This window comes from Miscanthus floridulus, chromosome 6 (assembly GCF_019320115.1).
Source record: "Miscanthus floridulus cultivar M001 chromosome 6, ASM1932011v1, whole genome shotgun sequence".
In the NCBI taxonomy this organism is placed as follows: Eukaryota; Viridiplantae; Streptophyta; class Magnoliopsida; order Poales; family Poaceae; genus Miscanthus; species Miscanthus floridulus.
This window is the reverse complement of record NC_089585.1, coordinates 6,325,097-6,337,448: the sequence shown is the minus strand read 5'-3', so window position 1 is coordinate 6,337,448 and position 12,352 is coordinate 6,325,097. Positions and strand designations below refer to the sequence as shown.

The window sequence follows — 12,352 nt, the reverse complement described above, 5'->3', positions numbered from 1 at the left end:
GGCAGCTAGTACTGTATTCCTGAATTTCACCTGTTTTTTTTCCGAATACAATGAAGTTTCAGTTTTCAAATAGTACTACTAGTATGTACGTATGTACCTTTGGTGTCGTGAGGATACTGCGGCAGTACTGTTTCTAGGAGTTTTTCTGGTATTGGTCAATCATCAAATAAAAATAGGCGTCCTTGTCATGGCCTTTTTTATGGGTCCTGGGCTCTTGTGCACGAGGCGGTGAGCTGAGCAGGCTGAGCACCGGTCATCACTCTCAGAGTCTCGCTCACCTCATCTCTGCTCGGGACTCTCACCTGGCTGCCCGGCTGCCCCTGCCACGACACACCATCAATAGACGTGGGGACTATACACAAGACATTTTTGAATGGCTAGAAAACATTTTAAAATTCCTATCCATCTATCGGAAAAATATATTTTAGTATCCGTCCTCACTTTGAAATTGAATTCTAATAGTAGCAGTACTACAGTATAGTATAGTATATATATAATAAATTAATATAAATACCTTTTTTTAATGATTAAATCCAGGGCTCTCCTCTCTTCTCCACTCTCTACTCTCTCTCCCCCCTGTAGTCTGTAGTGTACTTTGCACTTGGCGATTCGATTCCATGCTTCCATTGACGCCACGCCACGCTACATATAAGTGGCGTCTGCCGTGCATCTGCTCCCTCGTCCTCGCGCAGCTTCTTCAGTCGCTCGCTAGCTCACTTCTCGCGCGCCTCGCCTCGCCTCGGTGGGTGCAAACGCGCACAGAGATAGAGACAGAGCCAGCCATGTCAACCACCACCCTGCAGCTGCTTCCGTGGCCGCCGGAGCCGGCGCGCGCCGCCCTGCTGCTGCTGCCGCCCCTGCTTCTCGCGGCGGTCGTCGTCTGCCTGTGGGTGCTGCTGTCCCGCAGGCTCAGCGGCAGGGAGCGGGCCGCCGGAGGGAAGGAGCAGCAGGCGGCCCCGGCACGGCTCCCGCCGGGCAGCTTCGGGTGGCCGCTCGTCGGCGAGACGCTGGACTTCGTGTCCTGTGCCTACTCCTCCTGCCCGGAGGCCTTCGTCGACAAGCGCCGCCTGCTGTAAGTGGCCTGCTTTGCACTTGCACCTGCTTCCTTGCTTGCTGCACGCACGTACGTGAGTCGTGACATGCTGGCACGCATGCTGATGGGCTGACAGGCACGGGAGCGCGGTGTTCCGGTCGCACCTGTTCGGTTCGGCGACGGTGGTGACGTCGGACGCGGAGGTGAGCCGGTTCGTGCTGCAGAGCGACGCGCGCGCCTTCGTGCCCTGGTACCCGCGGTCGCTGACGGAGCTCATGGGCAAGTCCTCCATCCTGCTCATCAACGGCAGCCTGCAGCGGCGCGTGCACGGCCTCGTCGGCGCCTTCTTCAAGTCGCCACAGCTCAAGGCGCAGGTCACCGCCGACATGCAGCGACGCCTCGCGCCCGCGCTTGACGCCTGGCGCGCCCGGGGACCCGGCGCCGCGCCTCTCCGCATCCAGGACCACGCCAAGACGGTACGCCGCCCTATGCCTTCTGCTTGCTTGTTTGTTCTGCTCTGCAGCCTGCACCGGCGTACCGCACCGCGTCATGGTTCATTCAGGCCATCCTCCATGCCGGCGGCCCAGCCCTGCCCCTCGATCGCCCACGTCCTTGGCTAGCTAGTGATTGAGAATTAGCAGCAGGAGCATCGATCGTGGAGAGGAATGGCTGGCAGTGGTGGCATTGGGCATCGGCATTTGGCCATGGCATGGTGGCGCGCGGACCAAGGGCGCGGCCGGCGTGCACACGTGCGCTGCCGTGTCACAACATGGAAGGCGCTATCCGAGGGGCGGGGGCGGCGGCCCCGTCGCTCTCACCTCCTCTCCACTCCACCGTGCCAATTTGCCATGTTGCCATGCTCCACTCCACATACTCTTTTGGTATCCGTCCGTGTGACAGTACAGTACTACGTGCGGGCGTGGTGGTGTACTGGTATGGTTTCTTTCAATGGAGAAAGATGAATGGAATGGGATTGGGGGAAGTTGGGGGTGGCACTGCACACTGCACACTGCACACTGCTGCTGCCTACCTGTTGTTCTCCTCCTCCTCTCGTCTCCCCCATTCATCAATTCGCCACGCGCGCGCCTTCATTACATGCCCTGCCCCTGCCCCTGCCCCGGTGTGTGTGGGGTGGAGCTTCAGCCTACAGTACAGTACAGGGCACTCCTTTCTTTCTGGCACTTGTACTGTCGAAGTGCTCATCACAGAGTAGAGTAAGAGTAGGAGGAGCTCAGGCTGCTCGTGATGGCTTGGCGCACAGTCTCACAGACAGAGAGAGAGATAACAGTTGAGGGAAATGGTGTTTGTGCATGTACTCCGTATGTATCTATCGACCGATCACTGTGCATGCAGTACGCAGTGAGTAATGAATGAATTGCTGTGTGGGCAGCAGATCGTGTTCGAGATCCTGGTGAAGGGTCTGATCGGGCTGGAGGCAGGCCCGGAGATGCAGCAGCTCAAGCACCAGTTCCAGGAATTCATTGTCGGCCTCATGTCCCTCCCCATCAAGCTGCCGGGGACTAGGCTCTACAGGTCCCTCCAGGTACACTACACTACACAGGCTCTACCATGCTCGCTATACAGCACCTCTGTCTGCTTGGGTTTCTACTCCTATCGATCGATCACAGATTCACAGACACTGCACTGAAGGAGCCGAATGAATGAATCTGTTGCCACTTTGCCAGGCCAAGAAGAGGATGGCCAGGCTGATACAGGGGATCATACAGGAGAAGAGGCGGCGCCAGAGGGCCGCCCTTGACGGCGGCGGCGAGGGCGAGGCTGGGCCCCCGCGCGACGCCATCGACGTGCTCGTAAGCGGTGGCAGTGACGAGCTCACCGACGAGCTCATATCCGACAACATGATCGACCTGATGATCCCCGCCGAGGACTCTGTGCCCGTGCTCATCACGCTCGCCGTCAAGTATCTCAGCGAGTGCCCGCTTGCTCTGCAGCAACTGGAGGTAAGTGACTGCTGTATGTGACTATGTCAGTGCGCATCTCTGTATATATGTTACTTGTCTGTCAATTACTAGTCACTAGTGTAGCATCTTATATTTCCTTTTAGGATGTTTTTTTTTTTCAATGAGTTTTTCAAATGGATGGCAACCAGGCACTAGCATCTGTTTTGACTGTCGACAGAGAGATACATACATAGCGCAAATTTGTCAAATATTCCCACCTTTTAATGTCGACAAGTCAGCACTAGCACAATAACTATGGCTTATTAAGCATATAAGAAAAGAAACCCAGCCCAATCGGCATTGTTAAGGTCCGATGCATAGTGAACATAGACATCACTGGTAGTCATCGTCTGGCTCCACTAGAGGCTCTGCACCAGCGCGCCCTGATGTGCTGTGCCATCTTCTTGGTCGATAGATAGTCATGCTATTACGCATTTAGTCACTTCAAATTAGACGTTGTCATGCCGCTTTTGGCGCTGTTTTGTATGGATTATGGTGACAAGGCTAATTTGTTCATCTAGTGCATTTGATGGTGATGTGCGCCTAAACATGAACAGATGCACGTGCCATCAGTTGGACAAACAAAATAGGTCTATTCTCTAGCATGGATATTTTCATACCGGAACTAAAGGGCAAAAGGTTCCGCTACCTAGAAAGATACTACAACTCAAGCATCGACCATCCTGTCATTTACTACTTTCCATTTACAGCTCTACAGTGCTAAGTATTTACTCTCCTGCCCACCTTGTTCAGATTTGATGCCACGTGAATGAAACAACGAACTCAATGAGATCTCTGCTTGCGTCTTTACTGTTAGAGAACATGGATATGCCTCTCTGTTTTGGTTTCTTTCTCTTCATCAGGAATAAAAAAATAAACGCAATAGAGTTAGCTTCAGTGATCATTTTCGCTGCAACAATTCACCAAACAAATTGCAATTGTCAGGAGGAGAACATGCAGCTCAAGAGGCGAAAAACCGACATGGGAGAGACCTTGCAGTGGACGGACTACATGTCACTGTCATTCACACAACATGTAAGTAGACCCAGTTGTCCTCATGGCTCCAAAATTTCTCTGTCATCAGTGATCATGGGCTTTAGGAGATATGCGCATGCATTTTCTTCAGGTTTAACAATCAAATCTTACATGGACAAAAAAACATTTTGGTCATACATAGGTGATAACGGAGACACTGCGGATGGGCAATATTATCAACGGAATCATGCGCAAGGCGGTGCGGGACGTCGAGGTGAAGGGGCATCTCATCCCGAAAGGTTGGTGCGTGTTTGTGTACTTCCGATCGGTCCATCTCGACGACAAGCGCTACGATGAGCCCTACAGGTTCAATCCATGGAGGTGGAAGGTGAGATTCAGCCCCACATTTGGTAGAGATGTTCATCCAATTGCTACTCCTTTAGGAAACACCAGCATAATTGGGATTTGATGAGTGGGGCTTGTGGGTCTCCTAACATGTGGGTTAATTTACTCCTATATTATACGGGTAAGCTCATCATGGAATTGCCCTGTACTAACACCTAGTAAGTATGTCAGGAAAATAACAGAGACCACTCACTGTCAAACCTAAAGATGGCAACGGGGAATTCCCCGTCGGAGGTTGCCTCCCCATCCCCGTCCCCGCGGGGAGAAAAAATCCCCGTCCCCGTCCCCGCCAAAGCTCACGGGGACGATTTCTCCCCCATCCCCGCCCCCGCGAGGGGAAAAATCCCCGTCGGGGATCCCCGTCGGGGATCCCCGTCCCCGCATTTGTTTATCACCATTCAGGTTAATTCATCATCATTCACATGAGTTCATCGACACAATATTAGAGTACACCACGAATCACAATCCAAAAATAGCTAAATAGCAAGAAGCAAGATATTAATCATCACAAAGGTGTAGAACTAGGGTTATTGATGTTATATATACTCAGAAGACATTGGGCCTTCGTGGGCTGGTTGGGCCATCAGGAAAGAGAGCAAAGCCTGTATATAAACGGGGCGGGGATGCGGGTATCGGGGACGGGGAATGCTCCCCCAGACCCGTCCCCGCCAAACCCGACGGGGGACGTTTTCTCCCCGTTTAGATCCCCGTGGGGGCATATTTGACTCCATCCCCGTCCCCTAATAGGGGAATTCCCCGCGGGGAATCGGGGATCGGGTCCCCGTTGCCATCTTTAGTCAAACCTCTGCATATTGCTGTTTTTATCACGCTCAGCTTTGCTTAATTAGTTTCTGAAAATGACTGTACTGCATATTTAACATTATGAGAAATAACTCAGTTCTTATGCATTGGTCTATCGAATAAGTCCCTAATTATACATTGGTCGAGGAAACGACTCTTGATTTCTCTCTCTCTCTCTCTCTCTCTCTCTCTCTCTCTCTCTCTCTCTCTGCTCATGGTTGCTTAAAGTGTCTGCATGTTACCAGGCCATATATAGATGAACTCTAAACCGATTATTGGTGACGACAAGTGAATGTTGTGGGGCTAGCTACTTGTGAAAGCTTACAATGATCGTGATTTGATTCTTGGAAACCTAATAATGCGTTAACTTGGTCAACAACTTAATGATGAACAGGAGAAGGACACGAGCACCAGCAGCTTCACCCCTTTTGGTGGTGGGCAGAGGTTGTGCCCTGGCCTGGATCTGGCCAGGCTGGAAGCTTCCATCTTTCTCCATCACTTGGTGACCAGCTTCAGGTATGGATCGATCCCACCCGCCCATGTAACCATGGTCCATTAGCAATATTTTTTCTTCGGTATGACCCTTCAATTCCTTGCTCCGTGTTTTTTTTATGTGTGTTTAGTTGTATGGAGGTGTGCTAGTTGTGCTCGGTGTTGTTTTCTCTTATTGTGCGAGTTGTGATAATGTGTGGCGAAGATGCTACACGGATGAAGCTAATTTTTTTTTTCTCTCTCTTCCCCTTTTCGGCTGTTCTAACACGGCCTGGAAGAACGCAGCCAAATTTCTCCTTCTCGGCATTGTAGCACGGAGCCCGAGCCGGAAAGTACCTAGCCAAACCGACACTTAGTTATATGAGTTTCTTTTTGCCCATTTTCCTTAAAAATACTGAATCAAGGAACTCTGTTTTATTTTTTTTCCCTCCTCCTCAATAGTAACCAACCTGTTCGCTTGCTCGTAAACGATCGTAAATTTTCAGCCGGGAACAGTGTTTTTCTCTCATACCAAACCAGCCAGCAGTAAATAATCCACGATACGATACGGTCTCCCGAACAGGCTGAACATCGTGGCAAAAGCTTTTACCGTCCTTTTGAAACAAAACTTAGCCAGGCCTTCTCATGCAGGATGGATGAGTCGGTTGATCTCGACCGACCATTAACCGAGTTTGCATTATTCACTACACCAAATTCTTACTGTAGGAACGGGGCATTTTTACTGTAGGGGCGGCTGGGGTTGGGGGCGCCCCTACAATGGGCATCCCCGACCCCAGCAGCCCAGCCGCCCCTACAGATGTCACTGTAGGGGCGGCTGGTAACCTGAGCCGCCCCTACAGTTGGGGCTGATCTGTAGGGGCGGCTTAATCACCAGCCGCCCCTGCAGCAGATGTCACTATAGGGGCGGCTGGTAACCTGAGCCGCCCCAGCCGCCCCTACAGTTCTGACTATAAGGGCGGCTGAATCACCAGCCGCCCCTACTGATGGCGCACGAATAAATAGCAGCCACCCTCTTCTTCCACCTCGGGACACACTCTTCTACACAAAAAAAAGGTTAGGAGGCCTTGGGCTCCTCCTAAAAATTGCTTTACTAAGGGGGGAGGTTTTGATCTCAAATCCTTTGGTGGAGAGGCTCTAAAAGGTAAGAAAATGCGTCTCCAACTCTTTATTTAAGTTTAATTCGTCGGTTAGTGAGTAATTTGATTTGAGGTTTTCTCTTTCTTCCATGTAGCTTGAGCTAGTTATGAGTGAAATTAGACCCTAATTTTCACTATACTAGAATAAATTAGGTAGGAAAGTAAGATTGCACACTATACAAGCTGCCCCTACAGAGGCACTGCAGGGGCTGCTGAAAACACCAGCCGCCCCTACAGAGTGCACTGCAGGGGCGGCTGAAAACACCAACCGCCCCTACAGAGGCACTGCAGGGGCGGCTGAAAACACCAGCCGTTCCTACAGAGGAACTGCAGGGGCGGTAAGGAAACCGTCCCTACAGAGGCACCCTCTGTAGGAACATCCTGGGAAGGGCGGCTGGCGTAACTATCCCTACAGAGGCTCTAGAGCCACTCATACAGTTAAATTCTGTAGCAGTGATTAGCACCTATAACTAACCGCGAACTGAAAAGTTCATTGGGATCCAATAATTTGCGAATCGAGGTTTGGATCTTCGATCCTTGCCGCTGCCGCTGCTGGTACAGTGCAGTCAGATCTTAGCTAATGGCTAGGGAGGTCCATGCACCAACGCTGTGTCGCTGTGCAATGCAACTGCAAGGTCAGTGCATGCATGCCTGCACGCACGGAGGACCCCTATACTAGAGGCCTAGAGGGCCGGGGCCGGGGCCAGGGTATGTGGGGCCACACGTGTGCCATGGCCCATGGCCGCGCGCGCAAGTACCACCAACTCATCGTACCGTACGTGCGCACACATAACATAACCTAGGGCCAGCTAGGGGCACGCCTACCTACCTACAGTCCTAGGAGGTCAGTCCTACCACTGCTGCCTGTGCGCGCGTGCGAGGGGCCGCACGTGTGTGTGCCAAGGCAAGCGGCGGTTGCCTGCCTGCCGCATGCATGCATGGCCGGCCTGGGAAGTACGTATGTGGGATGGGATTGGATGGCCTGTGGGCTCGGCAGTAGGCACTACCGCACGAGACCTCCACCAGCAGGCAGCAGCACGTGCGGAAGGGCGGCACCCGTGTGCAGCTACAGCGCCGGCAGCAGCAGCAGGCACCAGGCAGCCGCACGTGTGTCGTCGCCCCTGCACTGCCCACGCCTGTGGTATGGCAACGGCAGGAGAGAACGAGTACTCTACTCCTGGTCTCGCTCGCAACCGTGTGGCCGGCCGTGTTGGCTTTGCTTCGTGGAAAATATTTTCCATCAGATTCAGATCAGATGGGTGACATCCTTTGTGCCGGGTCCGGTGCCCGAGCATGCATGATCCAGCTGCAGGGTCCACGGTCCAGGCATGCAGATTAGGGATGAAAACGGTACGGCGAAACCGAATCCGTTCAGAGGGGCTGAGATCTGTCCGTATCCGAGTCCGGATATCCAACATCCGATACCGTATTCGTATCCGAATACTCAAATCGTATATTTATGATGTCGATATCCAATCGTATCCTATCCGACATAGTTGACACTATCCGTATTCGAATCCGAAACCGGACAGAAATATGAAAATAAATATAATATCGGTGATATCCATCCATATTCGATCCGTTTTCATCCCTAGCCGAGAACGGGAGAATAAAATAAGTATATAAATATATATAGTAGGCGTGCTGCCAGATTATATGGACGCTAGCTTTGACCGATCAGTCAAGGTGTGCATGCCTCGACCGACGACGTGCCAGCAGGCAGCACCGCAGCAGGGTATGGCCGCCCCGGCTGTGGACCGGCATAAACACGTAGCCAGCCAGCGACCGCGAGCCATAGGCCATAGCACTCTTGCATCTTGCTGAACTTTAAGGCCTTGTTTACATTCTTCCTAAAAGGTTTACTCCCTGTCCTGTCCTGTTGAAGGTTTGTATAGAGTATTAAATATAGACTAAAAAAATAATTAATTATACAGTTTACGACTAATTTACGAGATAAATCTTTTAAACCTAATTAGTCTATGATTTGATAACATGGTGCTACAGTACACACATGTGTTAATGCCGGATTAATTAGGCTTAATAAATTCGTCTCGTGAATTACTGACGGATTCTATAATTTGTCTTTTTATTAGTATCCAACCACCCCATGTAATACCTCACGTGACACCCAAAACTTTACACCCTGAATTTAAAAAATGCCTAAAATTCGCTGCTGGTGTACTCCTACTTGACTGGTCATCAACAGCGCGGAGCCTGCAGTGCCTGCCTGATGAGATGAGGTCGTTTTCATGGCGATTTCGACCACCATGCATATGTATGCATGCATGCATAATGGCAGATGGATTCGCATCGTGTTGTTGTTCGTTGCATTGCATATTTGCATGGAGATGGATGGATGGATGGCAGGCAAATGGGAGCATTGAATATTTGAATTGATACCCGGCCCCCTGCTCTGCTACGTGCTGATCTGATCGATGCTGCTGCTTGTTGGTTGCATTGCATTTGCAGGTGGGTGGCGGAGGAGGACCACATCGTCAACTTCCCAACCGTGCGGCTCAAGCGAGGCATGCCCATCAGGCTCACCAGCAAAGACTAGCTACCTAGCGGACTTAGCTGCTTGTGCATGCATGCAGATTTCAGTCACATCATATGCAGCGGCTCAACAACTTTCTACACAAGCACTATATATATAAATATATATACACTATGATTGTATATACGTATATAGCAACAATGGGGGAGCCAGGAGGACCCTCGAAGAACCATGTCAGCAAAAGGCGCGTCTACACACTGATCGTGATCGATGGGTCGTCCTTCCGAAATGTGTTGCTGCTCCACATTGCTATAGGCATCATATAGATTGGACGTGGAGGTCGTACGTGTACAGAAGAGGCACATTGATCGACCGTATGAGTAGTACACTACTCTACTACGAGTAATCAGTAGTAGTAGTAGGAGTATTAGTGTGGTAGTATTTACTTATACTACTAGGCAATGCAATAGGCATTCATGCACGACCCATCATGTGGTCATGAATAGGCCTTGATGGTGATAATAGAGCACTGTGTACTATATACTAGTTATGTCACAAGGGATTGGGATTTGGGATGGTGCTCCACAATAATCCCCATCTAAAACCAAATGAATTAAAGATTATTAGGTGGTGGTGGATTGTGCTCAGAGGAATGGCCGGGTCCCAGTGTCTACTGCTAGGACTTTGACTACTGGAAAGTTGTCTGGGGTTTTCTCTCTGGGTCTCTGGTACTGCATGCTGCTGCGTTGCTTGGGGCAGGAAGTATACCCTATATAGGGCCTAGAGAGACAGGTCCAAGCAGACCATGACGCATAAAGTATAGAGTACTCCATTTTATAAGGCATTTCATGTATGTTAACAGTTTCGTTTCGATGTGGCTACCGTAAATTTTCAGTCAGAACAGTATTTTTCTCTCACACAAACCAGCCAGCAGTACTTCTTCACAAACCAGCAACGATACGAACCAGCCAACCGAACAGGCTGATGAGCTTTGATCAGTAATTTAATCAACATTTTTAACTTCTATAATACAGACTTGATACTATTAGATTTGTAATCAAATATATTATCTAATGATTATAAGTTTATAATCATAAAATAATATAATATAACATAAATAAATATTCAAAGTATAATTCGGACGGTCGTACCATATCAGACAACGTCTTATAAACCGGACGGAAGGAGTAATATATAGGAGTATTCTCTCCATTCTAAAACGCATATATTGCTTTTTGAGGAGTCATATTTTAAAATTTAATTAAATATATAAAAATACTAATATTTATAATACGTAATGAAATATCACTAGATTGATTATCAAATGTATTTTATAATAAGTTATAAACTTATTTAGAGATATAAAATATTAATACTATTTTATATACTTAGTTAAATTGAAAAGGAGTGATTTATCTGAGACGTACATTTATTTTGGAACGTATATTATATGTACAGTACATGGAGAGGATAGAGATGATGCGATAGAAATGGATATGGATTGATGGATGGAATGGATGGTTGGAGAGTGACGGGGCAATCCAGCCCAGCTTTTGCCTTTGTGTGATCGTGCTTCCTGCTCCTCAGCTTCTCCATGCACCATGCTGAAGCTGCAAAAAGAAGGAATAAAAAATGCTGTCCCTCCACTCCACCGGAGGAAAAGGGTAAACGCAGTTGATCCCTTTTGGGACGCTTTCAGCCCTTCATTGAAGAACAGATGAGCAGGCAGGCAGGGACCCCAATAACTCAGGTTGCCTGCTATTACCTGCAGCGGCTAATTAGTTCGCCATTCCAAGATCACTCGCTCTTATGCCGTAACCGGTGGCGGAGGGAAGGGGGGGCTGAGGGGGGCCTGGCACCCCCAACCTTCCCATAACTCCCATAATACACCCCTAAATTAGGTGCTTAATTATCTAATTAGCTAGTTAATGATACTATTAGTACTATAATTTTTTTGTTCTTACTCCATATTAATATCTAATATTATCTTAGATAAATAAAAATTAGGTCTTTCTAATATTTTCCTCCATATCTTTTTGTTTTCGTTATTGCTTATCAAACATTAACTTGTCTCCATACCACACACTCTAATTAGCTAGTTAATTGAAATCAGTGTTTTTTCTTGTTTAATCCTTCAAAATTGATCTTCAATTGGCATTAGCGAGTTTGGTCAATATTTAAAATTTAAATGCTACATAGTGGTATGATGTATCTGTTTAATCGTCTACCGTTTAAGTGACCGTTTTGTTCGAGGCTAGTCGACAAGTGACCGATTGTTTGCCATTTAACATTTAGGAACTAGTGCTAATTAGTTTTGGCCCTGTTTAACTACTTGTTATTATCGTAATTCTTTTTCGGTCAAAGAATTAGATTGATCAGGTAAAGGTTAGAGGCCTAAGGCTAATTAAACTCCCTTCATTTTTTTTAGTTTTTTCTGCTTTCTTTTGTATCGCAACATAAACATTTATTTGTGTGTTATGTACATCTTTGTCGCGTGTATACATTTTGACATGCATGGTTGTTGACGGTTTGTACGGCCCCCCTATGCTCAAATCCTAGCTCCGCCCCTGGCCGTAACCATATATGCTAATCCACCGTCCCAAGATCACCTGCTCTCATGGTTATGCCTCTTACCAAACATTATCATACACCCATGCAGATCATCCCCTACCAATTGATTCTTTTTTAGTTTCGGAGAACAAACATGTTGGTTGAATTTCACCCATCCTTACCTCGAGTGAACGCCAGAGCTCGGTTAATTCGTTGAGTGTGATGCTATGCTATGCTATGCAATGTCCATGTGCATATATGCGTGTTCTCATGCTATTGGAACCTTCTTGCATCGTTCTCCTCTCACCACGATGATTGGTGCTTTACGCCCTTTTGGCAAAAAGGGCAAAACGGCAATGATGCTGGTCCAAGATCCAACAGTCGCTGCAGCAGCTATGCTAACCTAACGCGAAAACGTACGCGATGTGACCGATGTCTGCCTGGCCCGGACCTCTGCAGTTCCTCCTACAATCCCCAGTGCGAGCGAGACCAGCGACACTAGCTT

The 12,352-nt window shown here is 48.6% G+C and overlaps 1 protein-coding gene across 1 annotated transcript; it reads left to right on the top strand.

The window, feature by feature from the left end:
- The first annotated feature begins 574 nt into the window (after nt 1-574).
- On the top strand, nt 575-10,083 carry LOC136457513 (cytochrome P450 90D2-like). Its single transcript, XM_066457547.1, has 8 exons — nt 575-1,072; nt 1,170-1,509; nt 2,427-2,576; nt 2,719-2,994; nt 3,940-4,029; nt 4,172-4,357; nt 5,570-5,691; nt 9,273-10,083. Exons 1-8 carry the CDS (start codon nt 618-620, stop codon nt 9,358-9,360), a joined length of 1,707 nt encoding a protein of 568 aa, XP_066313644.1. The 5' UTR covers nt 575-617; the 3' UTR covers nt 9,361-10,083.
- The last annotated feature ends 2,269 nt before the right edge of the window (nt 10,084-12,352 follow it).